At 40.1% G+C, this 19,909-nt stretch overlaps 2 protein-coding genes across 2 annotated transcripts in view; one reads left to right on the top strand and one right to left on the bottom strand.

Moving 5' to 3' along the window:
* The window catches only part of LOC307157335 (uncharacterized protein), a 625,157-nt gene that overhangs the window by 125,340 nt on the left and 479,908 nt on the right, over positions 1-19,909 (bottom strand). The gene's annotated exons all lie outside the window — the stretch shown is intronic.
* Positions 187-15,959, top strand: LOC307157415 (E3 ubiquitin/ISG15 ligase TRIM25-like). Its single transcript, XM_079869349.1, has 3 exons — positions 187-825; positions 14,524-15,551; positions 15,707-15,959. Exons 1-2 carry the CDS (start codon positions 253-255, stop codon positions 14,545-14,547), a joined length of 597 nt encoding a protein of 198 aa, XP_079725475.1. The 5' UTR covers positions 187-252; the 3' UTR covers positions 14,548-15,551; positions 15,707-15,959.

Here is a 19,909-nt window from a genome sequence, read left to right as displayed (position 1 = left end):
TGGATGAATCAATGAAGAAATGTAGAGTTAAACTCTGTTAGTTAACTCTGTTAGACTGTCAATAAACATCATTGCACTTTTTGACACCAGTGACTGTTATTACCATCACGCCTCGTCACACTGATTTACAGACACGCTTGTTTTACACACGACACTCAAACACGGAAACAGGAAACACATGAGTTCAGAGAAATTGAAACTGAAGTGTAGTTGAGCTGTTGTGTGTTTGTGTCTCTGTATTCATGCAGTAAAATGGCAGAAGCCAGATTTTCTCAGGACGAATTTATGTGTTCAGTGTGTCTGGATCTCCTGAAGGATCCAGTGACCACTTCCTGTGGACACAGTTACTGTAAGGTCTGTATTACAGACTGCTGGGATCAGGAGGATGAGAAGAGAGTCTACAGCTGTCCTCAGTGCAGACAGACCTTCAGGCCAAGACCTGCTTTAGCTAAAAACACCATTCTGGCTGAAATGGTGGAGAAACTGAAGAAGACTAAACTTGCTGCTGACTGTTACGCTGGAGCTGGAGATGTGCAGTGTGACGTCTGTACTGGAAGAAAACACAAAGCCGTCAAGTCCTGTCTGGTGTGTCTGAACTCTTACTGTCAGAATCACCTTGAACAACATGAGAGTTGGTTTAAAGGAAAGAGTCACAATCTGACTGATGCCACTGGACAACTGCAGGAGATGATCTGCCAGAAACACGACAAGATCCTCGAGGTTTTCTGCCGCACTGATCAGAAGTGTATATGTGTGCTGTGTGTGATGGATGAACATAAAAACCACGACACTGTATCAGTGGCAGCACAGAGGACAGAGAAACAGGTATGAACTTACAGAGGTCCCATTCTGATAATTTACAGGCTCATAATATTGTTTATGGGGTCTACTAGACTACATTTACATAATTTAAAGTGGTAGTTGAATGTGATTTCACTTTTTTAACTTTAGCTAGTGTGTAATGTTGCTGTTTGAGCATAAACAACATCTGCAAAGTTACAACGCTCAAAGTTCAAAGCAAAGGGAAATATTTACTTTTAAAGAAATCAATTTCTAAGGACTACAGCAAACGGCCAGTAGGGACTACAAGACATTCCTCCAGGGTTAGTGACATCACTAACCCGAACATTTACATAAACCCCTCCTCTGGGAACACAATAAATAAAGGGGGCGAGGCCATTTTATTTTGCTTTGGAGAAGAGTTGTTGTGGTAGTAGAGTGTCGTTGCCGCCATGCCGTCGAAACGCTGTTATTTTCACCCAGATTGCAGGCCCACTTTGTTCAGTCTTCCTAAGGATGGTGGAGTTAGGGAGCAATGGTTACAATTTATTTTTAACTCGGTCCCTCATATTTATAATCCAAATGTCGCTCTCTGTGCTGCACATTTTTCAGAGGAAAGCTTCCTCAATCTAAGCGAGTTCAATGCAGGATTCGCACAACGTCTTGTCCTGAAAGATGGAGCAGTTCCAACTTAAAAAACAGAAGCTTATGTTTACGAGCCACAACTGGCTTCATAAAACCCGGAAATCAACCGACTGTTTTTACAAGGAGGGACAGAGCAGTGTAGAATAATGGTTAAATATGTGAAAAATAATGCAAATTTTTAAAAACGAAGCATGAACACGTTACAGCCTTCAAGCCTTCGAAAAAAGGTCTCCACCCCTTTAATGGTTTTACCCTAAATTCGTTTTAAGGTACATTTACACGACAACGATACGCTGAAAACAGATAAGTTTTTCCTTTGATTTTTCCGCGTACAGACAACACTACTGTCAAAACAATCCCCATTCACAACGATCCACGAAAACGACTAAAAACGGTGTATTTTGCTGCCAGGCCATTTGATGGTGATGAAACTCTATAGTCTGAACACATAACGTGTGCTGTGTATGGATGAACATAAAAACCACGACACTGTATCAGCTGCTGTACAGAGGACAGAGGACGAGAAACAGGTATGAACTTACAGAGATCCCATTATGCTCATTTACAGGCTTATTATGTTGTTTATGGGGTCTACTAGAATATACTGTATTTACATCATTTAATGTCTGTTTTCACCCTCTGTCTGAACACTGTTTTAGTTTCAGTTTTTTTTCTGAAACCGCAGCCTGCTCTGATTGGTCAGCCGGCCCCAGTCTGTTTTGATTGGTTTACTGCTTAGCAGAAAACAAGCAGAAAAACGTATTAAATGTCTTCATGTTCTTCCTGTAGAAAGAAAACATGATAGAAGAGTTTCATAGTTGATCATGTAAATTAGTGTTTCTCAATGGGGGCGTTTGGAGAACATCGATGTTCTAGGGAGCCGTTTGTTTAAGGCCCGTAGACGTGTAGCGCCGTTCGCGTCCGGTGTTGACAGAATGCAACCTGCCAGTTTACACCAGTGACCAGAATAGATGGTGTATCATTTCCATTGCAAAGACTATTTACTTCAGTGTCTCTTTCAGCTTTCTGTAGCGCAGCTGCCGAACTTCCAGTGAAAACAATTTCTGCGTTTATCATTCAGACACAACATATGTTTTTTTCTTGTTTTTGTTTTCAATATAAATGCTTCTTGTTTGCTTATTGGCTGCAGCTTGTGATAATCTACATAATTAACGATTCAGTGCCAAATTTCTAAAGCATTTATAAAGCACTCATAAATATAATTTTTATTCACATGGCTTTTTTTTTTATCCTTGGGAAACTAATAATAATGATATTTCCAATTGTCTATCCAGTCAAATCTGTTATGTGGCATTCAATGACATGCTTCTTAAATTATATATAGGTGAATAATGATGATAATAATAATAATAATAATAATATACTCCAAAATACATATTATAAATAAAAATATATAATATACACCACCAATCAAAAGTTTGGCGTTGGTAAGTTTTTTTTAATATTTTTAAAGTATTCTCATCTGCTCACGAAGACTGCATTTATTTGATCCAAAATATTTTAAAACAGTAATATTGTGAAATATCTCTGATTTTAAAGGTGACATATTTTCACCAGATTTATTATAAATCTATGGTGTCCCCAGAATGTGTTTGTAAAATTTCAGCTCAAAATACCCCAGATCATTTATTATAGCTTCTTAAAGTTGCTCCTTTTTGGGTGTGACCAAAATCACGCGTTTTTGTCTGTGACCCTTTAAATGCAAATGAGCTGCTGCTCCGCCTCTGTTCAGGAGAAGGCCGGTCAAATAGTTTTTGGTCAAATAGTGTTCAGTGCTCTGTGCAGCAACGCCAGAACAGTTTCATGCTTTGCTCAAACTTTTGCCATTGTGTTAGAACTGGTTACACTGTTGTCGCTTGTGAAACCAAATAAATGGCGGTGCCTTGTGTGGAAACGTGCAGATTAAGGGTCGGTAATATTATAATAAGATCTTCTTCCTACGTCAGAAGGGGAGAGAAACCATTTTATTTTTGAATATATTAATGAAATTAAAGATTGTAACAGAAATATGAAATGAAACATAAATGTTAGATATTTGAAATTATTAAAAATAAAAATGTTTCTTAAGATTTTAAATATCTTTACTGTCCTTTATTTATTTATTTTTTGTGTGTGTGTGTATTTTGCACATTTCCAAAGTGGGACAGAGAGTATAACTAGCTAACAATCTAAATATAATTGACTCGTGACTTTAATAAAGATGTAAATCAGGATGTAAACATCTTCTAAAGTGAATGAATAAATAGCCTATGATTATTTTTCACTGAATTAACAACCAATTACCAATTTTCACCAATTAAAAACAGTCATTTAGAGGTAAAATCATAGTAGTAAAAAAGCTTCAGGAAAGGAAGAACAATCTGAAATCTCTTCTGAAAAAATTCCACTATGGATTTATCTTCAACAGGATTTTGTAACAAGTGTCTTTAACCTTTGAGGAAACAGACAGAAATGTAAAGCAATCTCAAGATTGTCAGAGGCTACAGCACTGAAAATCACCAACAATAGGCTTACAATGCTTAAAAACTTTGTAAATCAAAGTATTACACTCATAATTTAATCAATTTAATGGATCCTTGCTTAAAGGGGAACCGAAATGAAATAGGAAGTAAAGGTGATATAACAGATGTGTTATCATTGTCATTTGTGGTAGGACACTTAAAGGAACACTCCGACTTTTTGGGACTTTAGCTTATTCACAGTATCCCCCAGAGTTAGATAAGTCCATACATACCTTTTTCATTTCTGTGCGTTCTGTAAGTGTTATTTGACGCACCCACCGCTAGCCTAGCTTAGCACAAAGACTGGATGTAAATGGATAATGGTAGCATACTAATCCCAATAAGTGACAAAATAATGCAAACATTTTCCTATTTACATGTTGTGATCTGTATAGTCACAGCGTGTACAAATAACAAGGCTATATGAGACAGAGACCATTTTTAATCGTATAAATACTGGGAACTATATTCTCACTAGGCGTAGGAGCACAGCTAACGTTACTTGGGCGGAGTGGCTACTTGGGCGGAGTGATTAGCGCAGCACACGAGATGTATGGACTTATCTAACTCTGGGGGATACTGTGAATAAGCTAAAGTCCCAAAAAGTCGGAGTGTTCCTTTAAAACTGCTGAAGTAGTTACAAGGGGGGAAAACAGTGATGTTAGTTTGTTGTTTTGTTACTAGGGCGCAGCCATCTTGAGCTTCAATGGTCCATAACGTCACTGGCATGATAGAGTTTTTTAATTTTGGTGGTAGACTGATCAAGACCAAGTCGAACAGACTCAAGCCTGAGGCAACACCTTCTGTCTTTGACTTTTCTGGCTACAGTGCATGGCAAATCGACAGACTGACACAGGGCAGCATCACCTCTAGCACTGTTAGCCGCAGCGAAAGAGTGCTATAACCTGTTTGAGAAATGACTGTGGCCACATAAATGTGACCACGGTGGGTCCTGTAAACAAGTTCCACTCACCCATTAGTTGTTATTGTGATGTTCACCTTCACTGTAGATCACCTTGCTAAATTAATCCGACATCGAGGATGCTATCCAATATAAGCAATATCCATCGACGACACCTGCAAGATACTTGTTACTGTGATTTCAGCCGCTTTCAAACTGTGTAGGAGAGACGCGGCGCGCCTTGCCAGTTTAAATTTGATGAGCGCACACGGCTAAGCGCAATTATGCACAGACAGCCAGCTGTCACAGCGCGTGCACTAAACTTAATTCTCTTTATCGTCTTAAAACATTTAAAGTGTCAAAAACACAAGGTTCACATAAACAGTTGGTTTTGACTTAAAGGGATAGTTCACCCAAAAATGAAAATTCTGTCAGTAATTACTCACCCTCATGTTGTTCCAACCCCGTAAGACCTTCGTTCATCTTCGGAACACAAATTAAGATATATTTGATTAAATCTGAGCGCTGTCTCACTCCTCCATAGGCTTCTAAGGGACTGAAACTTGCTGGCCCAGAAAATGTATTAAAGACATCGTTAATATAGTCCAAGTGACTCCAGTGGCTCAATCTTAAGTTTATAAAGCGACGAGAATACTTTTTGTGCGCAAAAACAAACAAAAATAACGACTTTATTCCACTTTTCATTTCCTTCTCTCTGGGCCTCGGGTCTTTTCACGTAGTGTTTAAGCGTAGCGCGTCTGTGTTGTACGTCACCACGTATCACACATGACCAGCGTCGGCCAATAGTGAGCCTACGTGGTGATGTGCAACACAGACGCGCTACGCTTAAACACTACGTGAAAAGACCCGAGGCCCAGAGAGAAGGAAATGAAAAGTGGAATAAAGTCGTTATTTTTGTTTGTTTTTGCTCACAAAAAGTATTCTCGTCGCTTTATAAACTTAAGATTGAGCCACTGGAGTCACTTGGACTATATTAACGATGTCTTTAATACATTTTCTGGGCCAGCAAGTTTCAGTCCCTTAGAAGCCTATGGAGGAGTGAGACAACTCTCAGATTTAATCAAAAATATCTTAATTTGTGTTCCGAAGATGAACGAAGGTCTTACGGGGTTGGAACAACATGAGGGTGAGTAATTACTGACAGAATTTTCATTTTTGGGTGAACTATCCCTTTAAGTGAATGTAAACATCTGTTAGAAATTGTGAATGTGTATCAGTATATTCTAGATCCCTGCATTACTGTAGTTCTTAAAGGGACAGCAGTCTATATAAGAATCAGTATACGTTTCATTCATACAGTAAAGAATATGCCGTTTTTATTATTTCAAATAATGGTTCAAATGCGTAGCCAAATGGATTGGCAGGAAGTCTCTGTCCATACTGTCAAAATCAGTCAGTGCAGTCCGAGTAGCAGTAGAGTAGCCTACAGTGGTACCATCCCAGTGACGTCATCGAACATGGCTGTGCTCTGATAACAACAAATGTCAATTTCAGTTTTGGGAAAAACTTCATATATGTTTTGTTTTAATATTATTTTTGTATTAATTTGTTTACAATTTTAATAACCAACGTTAGCAATTATATTTTGTTCCTTTCAGTTCCCCTTTAATTAAAGTATCGATTTCTTTTGAAATATAATCATACTGACCCCAAAAATTTGAATGGTGTCAATACAATAATAGGCCTAATTATAATAAACACAGAATAATAACCAACATTAATATTCAGGTCCATCTTTAGATGATGGTTTGCACAGGATATCTGGTAAACTGTACTGAGACACTGCTGGATATATTGAACATAAAGAGTTCAGCTATAATAAAAGATCAGACAGATACATAATTCCTGATTCTGATGTGTTTTCTCTCCATCAGATTCCCATCAGTTCACTCTGGATCTGAACACAGAGAATGAACACCTCCATCTGTCTGAGAAAAACAAAGTGATTACTGTCACTTAACCAGAGCGTCAGCCGTATCCTGATCATCCAGACAGATTTGATTATTATGAGCAGGTTTTGTGTAGAGAGAGTGTGTGGACGCTGTTACTGGGAGATTGAGTGGAGTGGAGAATATGTGCGTATATCAGTGTCATATAAGAGCATCAGCAGAAAGGGATCGGGTAATGAGTGTCGGTTTGGATCTAATGATCAGTCCTGGAGTTTGTGCTGCTCTTCCTCCAGATACTCATTCTATCACAATAAGATAGAGACTAAACTCTCTGTTAAGCCCATCAGCAGTAGAATAGGAGTGTATGTGGATTACAGTGCAGGAACTCTGTCCTTCTACAGCGTCTCTGACACAATGAGCCTCATCCACACAGTCCAGACCACATTCACTCACACACTCTATCCTGGGTTTAGTGTTTGTTTTAATGGATCAGTGAAACTGTAAACAATTACTTTTCTGAAGACTCAAAGCTTGAAAGGAAAAGGACAAAGTAGTACTATATGTAGAGACTGCAGTAGACTAAATATCAAATTCATTATTTATTAATTTATTATTAATTAATAAATTATAAATAGTATTAATAAATAATTAATAATACTAATAATGAATGAGTCTGGTGACAAAACAATCTCATACCAAATGCTTTGAATGTCTAATGATGAGGATCAATTTAATGATGTATGTCCAAAACCAACGAAATCTGATGATGACACAACCAGCGGAAGTTAAAGCTACACTGTGATATTTTCCCCCCATCTAGCGGTGAAATGATATATGACTACCCAGTGAATATTAGTTTCTGTTCCTTTCAATTCCAAGGGCGTTTTAACTCCTACGGTGGCCGTATTATTCCAAGATTAGCATGGCTTCCAGTTCGACTTCGTCCATGAGTGTTCCTTCAAGTGATGAGGTTACTTTAGAAAACTATTACAAAGTGCATTTAGTTATTTAGTCAGTTAACATGTAGGTTATGACTTATATGTAAAATGAATAATAGTTTTATGTTTTCGTTATTTTGGTACCATTTCATTGCTAATATCAGCTACCCCAAACGAATGCAAGCTAATGTTAGTAAAGTATCAGTGCTATCATTATTCTGTATATTGAACGAGATTAATAGTGTAAGGCAATGTTTACAGCGTAGGCTACATAATTTTCTCCGTGAGCAGAGTCATAGATCAGTTGATGCGACAGATGTGCGAGGGAAAGCTAAAGGTAGAGGGAAAGGCAAAGGAAAACTAAAAAACAAAGCAAGCAAGTAGATTGGTGAGACCTCCTAGACAAAGAAAAACACTCTCCAAAAATCTCCCCCTCGCATTCGTCACGGTGTCACTGAGTGTAAAACGTGAAAGGCGAAGCTTGAATTTTCAGGTATGTCCCTCTTTGGCGAATGTATTTTCAAGATGGAGGCGCAACATGGCTGCCGCCATTCAAGCGACTCGCTCGTATGTATTATAAATGGCAAATTTTACGCTTACGAGAATACTTTATTAGTTGGTAGAAGTAATTACACATGAATGAGCACATATACTTTTGATAGAACAAAAAGTGTTTTTTGCTAAGTACTACACTGTCTAACTTTTTAAGTTGACTTAAAAAGTTAGACAGTGTAGTTTTAAAGTTAAATGCATTAATTGAGTTAAGATGTTCTTTCCATTCTGAACATCTATAATATTTCTTGTTTATACTGAGGTGACTGCAGGTCTAATTTTATGTCAGGAGTGCAATAATAGTGTTTATTCATTTTGCCCGGCTTCAGATTAAGTCTTTACTTGCTTGCTAAATACTAAAGGGACTATCCCCACAAAACAGCCTAAGCTTTCTTCTTTTTTTCTTCTTTCATCTTCAGAGATGAAGAGTATAAGTGTGATGTAATCAGGGTGCGATTTGCCGGGGGGGATGCGTGGGATTTCCCCCTTTCTGGTCAATGTATCCCTGCCTCTGCTTAATTATTTTTATCCCCGGTGGGGATAAATTTATCCCCCCCTCAAAGTGATCAGTGCTATTACACTAGTGGCGAGACGGATCACAAAACTTATGGATCCGTGGTTTGATTAAAGTCAAGTTTATTTTAAAATGCGCTACTTTGGCCGCAGCCTCTCTGTTGCTCAATGTCCCGCCCACGGCGCTATCTGATTGGTTACACCTCACGAGTAATAGCCTATCAACACTTGCGAGACGGTTGGGCAGTGGAGCTGTGTGTCGAAAGGAAGGCATATTCATCTCAGTTATATGCCGAATAATATTCAGCATATTACTGAAGCGGGAATAAACATCACAATCTGATTATCTGTTTCTATGATAATAATAATAATAATAACTTTATTTTGTATAGCGCTTTTAAAAGTCAATTCTCAGAGCGCTTTACATAGTCAATAAAACCACGGTAGAAAAATCAGCATAGTATACAACTATTACAAAACATGCATACAAACAATGTTATAAACCTAAAAGACAAGTTAAAATCAGTAAACAAAACGTAAAATAAAATAAAATATATCACATGGAGAACCACAGCAATCACGTTTCACCCAAATGCTTCTTTGAAATAATACGTTTTAAGGGATGACTTAAATAATTTCAAAGATGGAGCACTTCTAATCTTGGAGGGCAGGGAATTCCATAACTTTGGGGCGACTGAAGAAAACGCCCTATCACCCATTGTTTTTAGGCGCGTTACCGGGACAACTAAAAGGCCAGCGTCAGCTGAGCGAAGATTACGTGAAGGAAAGTACGGTACTAAGAGGTCAGAAAGATATTGCGGAGCGAGTCCATTTAACGCCTTGTAGGTCAACATAAGAATTTTAAAATCAACACGATATTCAACAGGCAGCCAGTGCAATGTCTCTAAAACAGGTTTTATATGATCTCTTTGTCTGGTCTTAGTCAGAATACGTGCAGCAGAGTTTTGTACCCACTGAAGTCGGTTCAGAATAGATTTAGATGCTCCCGCCAACAAGGCATTGCAATAATCAATTCTAGAAAAAAACAGAGTATTTATTAATTTTTCTGCTACAGAAATAGGCAGCATGGGTCGTAATTTGGACATATTTCTAAGATGATAAAATGAAACTTTAACAGTATTATGTACATGCAGGTCAAATGTTAAGTTAGAATCAAAAATTACTCCCAAGTTTTTTAATTTAGATTGGAACTGTATGTCTGAGCCGTCCACATTTAAAGCTACAGATGTTACTTTGCGTAACTGGTGAGTCGAACCTATGAGCATCACCTCGGTTTTATTGCTATTTAGACATAAATAATTAACAGTCATCCAATTTTTGATTTCTGTAATGCAGTTAGAAAGGTGAGTAACAGCTACATTTACATCCGGCTTTGAGTGAATATATATCTGGGTGTCATCAGCATATAAATGAAAATCAAGACCAAGAGACCTCAAGAGTTGGCCAAGAGGAAAAATATAAAGACTAAAAAGCAAAGGACCTAAAATTGAACCTTGAGGTACACCATATTTCACTATACCAACCTCCGATCTACTGCCACCTAGCACAACAAATTGTTTGCGATCAGAGAGATAAGATTTAAACCAGCTCAGGGCAGAATCAGATACACCAAAGACAGACTCCAGGCGAGTAAGTAAAGTACAATGATCAATAGTGTCAAATGCAGAACTGAGATCAAGCAAAATCAGTATTGATAAACATCCAGAATCGGAAGCCATCAGTAAATCATTTGTGACTTTAACTAAAGCTGTCTCAGTGCTATGCATTTTACGGAAGCCAGATTGAAGAGGCTCAAAGAGTTCATTAACAGATAAATGAGATAACAATTTTGTTGCAACAATACGTTCTAAGATCTTAGCAATAAAAGAGAGATTAGAGATGGGACGAAAATTTCCTAGATTCTCAAAGTCACAGCTATTTGTTTTTGGAACCGGGGTTACAGCGGCAATTTTAAGTGCGGAGGGCACAACACCAGAAGACAGAGAATCATTTATAATACTCAGAAGGGGCAAACACAATGAAGTAAAACATGACTGAAACAACCTAGCTGGTATGGGGTCAACATGAGAGGTAGTAGCTTTCATCTTTAAGACCACATTACACAAAGATTGAGAATCTAACGGGAGAAATTCTTTAAGATAGACACCTGAAAATTCTATGCTATTTAGTTTTGAGATAGCAGTTGTTTTTGTAGTATTAATCTGATCTCTTATCCCCTCAATCTTATTGCTAAAAAATACAAGAAACTTGTTGCACAATTGAACAGAAGAAGAGACATTAGAATTATTTTTTCTATTTAAAAGATTGTTAATTGAATTAAACAACCTTTTAGGGTTATCTTGATCACTTGCAATGATTTGAGCAAAGTGAGCAGACCTTATCAATACCATTTCAGTCCTATATTCACCCAAGCTTTCTTTCCAGGTCTGATGATGCACAGTTAAACCAGTAGAGCGCCACCTGCGCTCCATTTTGCGACACTGAGTTTTCATTGCACGCAGATCGTCATTATACCACGGAGCAGACCGTTTAAAAGATACAGTACGTGACTTCAAAGGAGCAAAGGTGTCCAGGCCGGATGAAAGAATTGTGTGCAGCATATTTACTTTGTCTTCCAATGCATCAGATGGTAGGATACAGCTAGTAGCAGAGTGAATAAAGTCAGAGAAGTCTTTGGGCACAATAGATCGCCACTTACGGTAGTGAATAATACGGGAAGTGGTAGCAGGTATAACAGGTAGCTCCAAGTTAAATAGTTTAGCTAAGTGATCAGATAGCCCAAAATCAGATACAGACAACCCAGACACAAGTGTATCATTTTGAATCACGAGATCTAACATGTGCCCTTTGTTGTGCGTGGGACAATCTACAACTTGATGTAACTCAAAGCACTCTAATAAAGATGTAAAGTCTTTTGTTGATGAGATATCTATTTTGTCCATGTGAATATTAAAATCACCAAGAATTAGAATTTTTTGATATTTTAAAATCAACACCGATATTAATTCAGCAAAATCAGATGTAAATTCTTTGCTACCCTTGGGAGGTCTATACACAGCCACAATGACCGTAGACGATGAAGAGACACTCAAAGCAAGGCATTCAAATGAGGTAAAAGAAGGAATATCCACAGAAGATAGTCCAAGTGGCTGTTTATACAGCACAATGATACCACCTCCTCTACCCGTTGAACGCGGGAGATCACATAATCCATAACCCTCAGGAGTCAGTTCATTAAAAAGTAGTCCATCAGATTCTTTATGCCAGGTTTCTGTGCAGCAAATGAGATCCCAGTTTTGATCCATGATTAGGTCACATACAGTCAGGGCTTTGTTATTAATTGAGCGCACATTTATCAGTGCACATTTCAACAATTGCACCGAAACGGCCATGCCAAGTGTAGCCTCCTCACGTATAACTGACAAATTATTTAAATCAGCCCTTGTTGGTCTCCATGGCATTATCAGCGATTTACGTAAGGTTCTTGGATAAAATACATTTTCTTGTGACGAACCCAGGTACCCACATCGTGATGATCGATGTAGGTAGCGTTTTGGTCGAAGAATTCCATAGGTATTGCAAAGTGCGCGAGGTTCAGTCTCCAAAGCATGTTTCCCATTAAGGTTCAGCAGCTGGCGAGAAGTGTACCTTATGGCCATTGTAGCGTAGTCCACGCAAATAACAGTATCACAATTGTGTAAGTCCTGGGTCCTGCAACCACTCAAAGATAGCAGCAGTAGTCCAATGATTGTTGCGCGATTCCACATTACGATAGAAAACATGAATAATATGTATTTAAACATTAAAAATAATTGTTTGACGGGAAAGGAGCGGCAGCCACACGCGCCAGCGTTCCCTTTCAACCGGAAGTCCCACAAGATGATGAAGTGATGACAAGCAGAGTTAGTGTCCCAGTCACACCACTGAGAATGGCCGAAGTTACACATACGGAGGCTAAAGCGAAATTAAAAAATAAATAAAGCTAAAGCAAAGGTTTTTTGATTACTCACTCTTGAGCATCTGGCGCGAGTGATTTCAATGTTAAGTCAATGTAAACACGCGTTTACGCGCGTCTAGAGGTCCTGCGGCGCGAATGAGGCGTTTAGCGCGGCGCGGGTGCGTCCAGTTCGCGCGAATAAGGCGAACTGACTAACACAGATAATGCATCTGTCTTTTCTATAATTTCACTGTAGCTCAGCATCGCGATGTAAAGTTAACGTTATTACTTTAACAGCAGCAGTAAAACTGTTTCTAGGCTACTGTGATGATTTAACTTTGCAATCAATCCGTGGTTCATTCTTACATGTTTTTTCGTTGTGCATGATCACAGCTCATATGTGTGGGGAAAGATAAGCTATTAAGTAAAAATATTGCGTTAGGCTACTTCATGAGTTAATAAGAAAAAATATTTTACAATTCCTGAAAATGCAGTGATGAAGTTCATGTTCTCATGATTTATTTTTATGATTTTTCTTTTTCAAAACATCCCCCCCTCTGTTTTTTTCACAAATCGCACCCTGGATGTAATGACTTAAATCGAAAATATATGGGGGGAAGGATGACCGTCTCTTATGGTCACACTCTGCAGGCACTTTGTATGACCTGCAAGATAATAAATAATCTTTAAAGACACAATTGTTACATGTTTGTCTCTTATTCAGTAATAGAAAATTGTTTGCCACCACACCACAGACTGAATACAGAAACACCATCATATCGTCAGACCCCAACAACAAATGTAGGTGTTCTAGATTTAAACAATTACTTTTCTGAAGACTCAAAACTTGAAAGGATAAGAAAAAGTAGTACTATATGTAGAGATTGCAGTAGATTAAATATCAAATTAATTATTTGGTTATAATTTTGCTTCACCTGCATTGTGAAAAATTTTAGTAATCCTTGCTAAATTAAAATTACACAAGTTTCTGCATGTCCTGGCCAAATTCCCTCCATTGGCCTCTATCAATGGCCTCCTTATAATCCTCATCCACTGAATTGGTTCTATTCTATTGGTAATTCAAGGTTGGCAGGTCTGGAAATGCTATATAATGAGGACCACACTTTCTAATGAACTTTAAGACCTAAAAAAATATTCTGACAACTAATACAATATCAGTTTAGAAAATGTCCTTTCAGATTTCAAATATTTTGCTATACAATTCAACCATGACACAGTAGGGTCATTTCAGGTATTGTGTAAATCTGAGGATCGCCAGTACGCACAACTGGTTTTTAGTCATTGTGGGGATCAAATCTACACACACTAATCTGTTTTTTAGTAATTGTGGATGGATGGATGGATGGATGGATTATGAAATTATTTTTATCTCTAAATTATATTACTTTTATATTAATTCATTTCATTTTTATCTATTTTTATTTTAGTATGCACAGTAACCGTTCATCTGTGAGACAATTCAGTTTTGTACATCAAACTCAGCACTACACTAAAAACAGGTGTGGTTTACTGGACGTCAAGGTCACTTCCGTGATTTGGGAAAAGCCTGTAAAAACCCATTTTTATATTTTTTTATGAAGTGTTGACAACTTAGTGTTAACTAATAATTGTTGCAAACTGGTACTACCAACAAAATATTTGTGCATTCCTGGAACTGGGCATCGTTACACTACAGTAATATTTTAATTATTAGTTAACACTAAGTTGTTAACACTTCGGAAAAAATAATAATTCGTCATTACACTACATCCTTATGCATCGCTTTCTGCTTGGACTTTTACAGGCTTTTCCCAAATCACGGAAGTGACGGCGATGTCCGGGTTAGCGGTAGCATGAGCCATCAGGCAAGTATTATTTAAATAAACTCCTGATGTACTTACAAACTTTCCAATGCCTTGTTTTAGTACAGAACCTATTTGTACTACTGTAGAAGTGTGGTACCATTCTGGGCATTATTAGTGGGGTAATTTACGAGATACAACCTTGGATCCAGTAGCGCCTGCACTAAGCCATTCGGCTGAAATCTCTAAATAAGCTCTAACTTTAATAATGTTCGACCAAGGGAAAAAAGGCTTCTGGGGGGGTGTTTGGCTCGGGGTCATGGTGCAAAGGACCCTGGGTTGAAATTACTTTGAACCATTTCTTTAATTTACAGTTAATATATCTACTATGAATTAAAATAAAGTATAAGTAGACAAGTTTACATGCATAGCCTTTCTAATTATACATAAAAAATGAAGGGCTCATAGTGTTAACGTTTACGTTGTTTAAATTCAATGCAAATTATAAAGTAATTTCAGCACTGTGATTATGAATTTGTTTTACTACAATGTTTCACTTGAATGTATCTGCTGGTTGAGAATGAACTGTTCACTTTCTAACTTTTCAAAGTCTATGATTATAGCGCCACTTAGCAGTGAACGGCAGCAAATACACATCCCTAATGTTGTAACTCGAGTATACAGACGAAGAACTAGCCTCACAAGAGTTGGAAAGAAGGAGACAGACAGAGGGACAACTGGCCGATGAAGCATATGCTTCAAGGACACGGATTTTGGACAACTGGTGGTGTTTGTGTGGGTATTGTGACCCAATGCCTACCGAGGAAGAAAGCCTGTGCTGTAAAGAGTGGGATCTCATACAGCCAGGTAACGAAAAATGTCACCTGTACCAAGGAATTGCCTGCTCTTATCCAAAAGGCAGTCCTGGACACTTTCTTCTTCGTTCCTAAAATAGTTTATTTTAGGAATGAAGAAAGTGTCCAGGACGAGACGTCCAAATCCGGAGGGACTAAATGGGCAGCTATCCATAGTGAGTTGAATATCTGATTGATTACATTACATATACCTTTTCCTTAGTCATTTCATTATTATTTCATTTGTTTTTTGCTGTAAATACATTATCCATTTTGCTAGTGAACTGACCAAACGTCTGCTCTCTCTGCCCCCCACCCCCATTCCCAATAGCCAATACAGACTGGTGGCCTACCGTGTTGTGCTAGAATGGGCACCAAAAGGAGAGCGCCTTGGGCGTGGCAGTAGAAGACCATTACCTAGCTGTGTTGTATCAGTGATCAGAAGAAAGTATCCCTCCCCCACTGGTACTTACATTGGATTTCAGGAGGCAGAGGAGATATTCTAAATGTTTAGTCTGAATTGTACATTGTGCATGTTCAAAAAGATTGCATGATGTCATTCATTATAATAAAGATAGTAAATCAAAGCTCCTGTGTTTTTACTCGAACTATAAGAACACAGTATTACAGTTACAAACAAAACTTTATTTTACAACAATAAATTACAGAACAGTTTAAGCTTTATATAAAAAATGTCAACATGGTCAGATAACAGTGGTGTTGCCAAGCTTAAAAGCGAGATTTGGTATGAGCGACCAGATCACCCTTGTCCGGCCTTGGAATTGGAGTGATGTTCTGGAGCAATTTCCTTTGTCCTGGTTTACGAGGGGGTAAAGTGTCGGAGAAGACGACAGTACTGTCCTCTCTCCTCCTCAGCACACGCTCAACAAGAAAAGCCTGTGTGGTGTTGTCAAACATGGGTTTTGTCTTGAGTATACAGCTTTGTACCGTGGTTGTTCTAAAATACATGAAATTACAAATTAAATACAGCATCTCCATGGAAAACCTGAAGAGACTAGATAGTATACAATGAATGTGATGTTGTCATGTAAAACATATTGATATAAATGAGCATATATTATGTGATACCTTCTTTTGTCTTCGCCTATGGTCTCCCAACGTTGCTATTATGGTCAACTATTGCAAGTTGGGTACGAGCCCTCATGCTGTCGTAACTGAAGTGAAGTCGCTTCTCAGCATACTTCAGCTTGACCTGATGGTACACCTCCAAAGATCCTGTATAAATGTAATATCACACACTCAATGACCCCAGTGTAACTGAAATTATTGCGTTGTAGGCAGTAATGAAACAAAACTGCTCCTCTCAAAAAAATGTATCGATGTTGCGACAATAATCATCATGACTGGAAAAATATTTGAATCAATGTAAATAGATACCAGTATGCTTGAAGAGTGACATCTGCCTCAAGTCTCTAAGGAGATTTTGTCCAACACCACTCCCTTCAGTGCCACAAAAGCTGATGAATTTGGTCTCAGCCACCTTTTGCGCCTCTGTTCATCCTCTGTCAGGGTTGTGTGATGGCAGGTGTACAGAGCACCATCCTCCTCCCACCGGTGAATGCCACATATGTGGTGCAGAAGCGACTTCCATCTTTGTACACAGTCCTATAAAATTTAGATTGAATTCATAGTTGGTGAAATACTTTCATGGTGCAAATATTTGTCACGGTTCATAAATCCTATGTCTCTTTCTTGTCTCGTGTTCTGTTGTGTGTGTGTGTGTGTGTGTGTGTGTGTGTGTGTGCTGATTGTGTGGGCGTGCCGGCTCATTAGTGCTCATCAATGATCCAGCTCATCACTCCCGTCACCAGCTGCAGCTCATCTCATCACCTATATATACTCACCACTTTCTCATCTCCTTTGTCAGATCGTTGTTTGTGGTGTCCTGGTGTTTGTTCCCGTCAGCGTCTCGAGTCTTGTGCCTTCCTTGTTCCTGTTCGTGTTCCTGTGGATAAACTCTGGATTCATCTCATCTCTGGAGTCACTTCACCGCACTGTTGCACTCTCATCACCGGGTTCATCTGGCCATCGGAGTCCCTGCGCCGCTAGCCTGTCTCATCTGGACTTGTATTATTATCATCATCAATTATACAATAAATCGTTTTTACTTGCACTTTGCTTCCATCCTTCAATCATGACAGAACGATCTGACCGTTCCATGGAAGCAGCGAGTGGCTCTTCAGGCTCACTGGATGCGTTTGTGAGCAACAGCATACAGAGAATGGACGCTCAGGAGAAAAACCTCAACGAGACAGCTCGCCCTGTTCAGGCTTTAGTGGCGCAGGTGTCCGGGCTCACTCAGCAGATCCAACATCTTCGAGTTCCCACCAATTCCCCCACCATCACCAGCGGACCCCTCCCAGTCGGAGCCCCGCCTGCCGGTTCCCGAGTCCTATTCAGGTGAACCTAATTACTGTCGAGCTTTCCTAACCAGCTGCTCAATGCATTTCTCTCTTCAACCCAGGACATTCCACGATGAGCGAACCAAGGTCACATTTGTGCTGACACTTCTGACTGGGAGAGCGGCGTTATGGGGAACGGCGGTGTGGGAGAATCAGGACGAATGCTGCTCCTCGTTCCAGAGGCTCTCCGACGAGATGAGGCGGGTGTTTGATTGCGCCGTTGCGGGGAGAGAGGCTGCTAGAGTGTTGGCGGATTTACGGCAAGGAGAGAGATTGAGTTTTGAACCCTAGCAGCAGAGAGCCAATGGAACGAGGAGGCGCAGTGGGACATGTTCCTGCATGGGCTGGCTGACCGCGTCCAAAAGGAGATCTACGCCATGGACCTTCCCACCAAGCTCAATGATCTAATTGCTCTGGCTATGAGAGTGGACGCACGTCTTTCATGAGTGGATCGACGATTTCAACCTAACCCTATCCCTCCTGGAGGGATCGAGGGACAGCGTTCCGGAGGCGGGGACGCGGTCAGCCCCATCCACGATCACGAGCCCATGCAGGTGGGTCGAGCCCGGCTTTCCCGGGAGGAGAAGGAGAGGCGGAGTTCCCTGGGCCTTTGCATGTACTGTGGAGGAGCTGGACATTTTGCTTACAGTTGTCCGTTAAAAGGCCCAGCCCGACAGTAAGTATGAGGCTACTGTCAGGTGGGATCTCTGCCGAAAAGACCTCATCCACATCCACATCTACTCTCCTTCCGGTAAGACTCCGATGGTCAACTCACCTCCACGACTATCGGGCACTTCTAGATTCAGGGGCTGAAGGTAATTTCATGGACCACACATTTGCATGCAAGTTTCAAGTTCCCCTCAGACCCCTTACACACCAGATTGCAGTACACGCCCTCAATGGTCAAGAACTCCCCACCATCTCACTGGACACCGAAGACATCACCCTCATCACATCAGGCAATCATACCGAGACCATCTCCTTTTACATACTGGACACTCCTCTTGCACCCATCGTCCTTGGTCACCCCTGGCTCACCCGTCACAACCCCAAAGTGGACTGGCAGTCGAAGTCTGTGTCGGCGTGGAGCAGTTATTGTCATAAGTCTTGTCTTGTGTCTGCCTGTCCGTCTGTTTCTGTCCCTGTGTTTCAGGAGGAGACAGTGGATTTATCTAACGTGCCCGCGGGGTACCTGGACCTGAAGGAGGTGTTCAGTAAGTCTCAGGCTGCTTCTCTTCCCCCACATCGTCCCTATGACTGTGCTATAGAGTTATTGCCAGGTACGTCTCCGCCTAAGGACAAGTTATATTCACTCTCTGTTCCAGAGAGAGAGGCCATGGAGAAATACATTTCTGATTCTCTAGCAACGGGGTTCATCCGCCCTTCCTCTTCTCCAGCAGGGGCTGGGTTCTTTTTTGTGGGTAAGAAGGATGGATCGTTGCGACCTTGTATTGATTACCGGGGGTTGAACAGCATCACGGTAAAGAATACTTATCCTTTGCCGTTGATGTCTTCAGCCTTCGAGAGGTTGCAGGGAGCATCTATCTTCACGAAATTGGATTTACGGAATGCTTATCATTTGGTCCGCATTAGGGAGGGGAATGAGTGGAAGACCGCTTTTAACACCCCCAGGGGGCACTTTGAATACTTGGTTATGCCTTTCGGCCTTTCCAACTCCCCAGCGGTCTTCCAGGCACTTGTCAATGACGTGTTGTGAGACATGGTCGATCAGTTCATATATGTCTACCTGGATGACATATTGATTTTTTCATCGTCTCTCCAGGAACACGTGCAGCACGTCCGACAAGTGCTTCAGAGGTTGCTAGAGAATGGGCTTTTTGTCAAGGCGGAGAAATGCGCTTTTCATGCACAGTCTGTTCCTTTTCTAGGCTACATCATCTCGGATGAGGGAATGCGCCTGGATCCTGAGAAGATCAAGGCTGTGGTAGATTGGCCAAGTCCAGATTCCCATAAGGCCCTACTGAGGTTTCTGGGGTTCGCCAATTTCTACCGGCGTTTCATTCGCAATTTCAGCCAACTAGCCGCGCCTCTGACCGCCTTGACCTCCCCCAGAACGACGTTTAGGTGGTCAGACGCAACCGAGGCTGCGT

Source organism: Squalius cephalus, assembly GCF_949319135.1.
Source record: "Squalius cephalus genome assembly, chromosome: 4".
In the NCBI taxonomy this organism is placed as follows: domain Eukaryota; kingdom Metazoa; phylum Chordata; class Actinopteri; order Cypriniformes; family Leuciscidae; genus Squalius; species Squalius cephalus.
Note: the sequence above shows the minus strand (reverse complement) of the source record. Positions and strands in the feature narration are given on the sequence as shown.

What these genes read in the sequence shown, in the direction of transcription:
- LOC307157415 (XM_079869349.1), top strand. Translation starts at nt 253, where the DNA reads ATGGCAGAAGCCAGATTTTCTCAGGACGAATTTATGTGTTCAGTGTGT. An exon ending in CACAGAGGACAGAGAAACAG is followed by an intron (nt 826 to 14,523) that starts GTATGAACTTAC and finishes GGACTTTTACAG; the next exon opens with GCTTTTCCCAAATCACGGAA.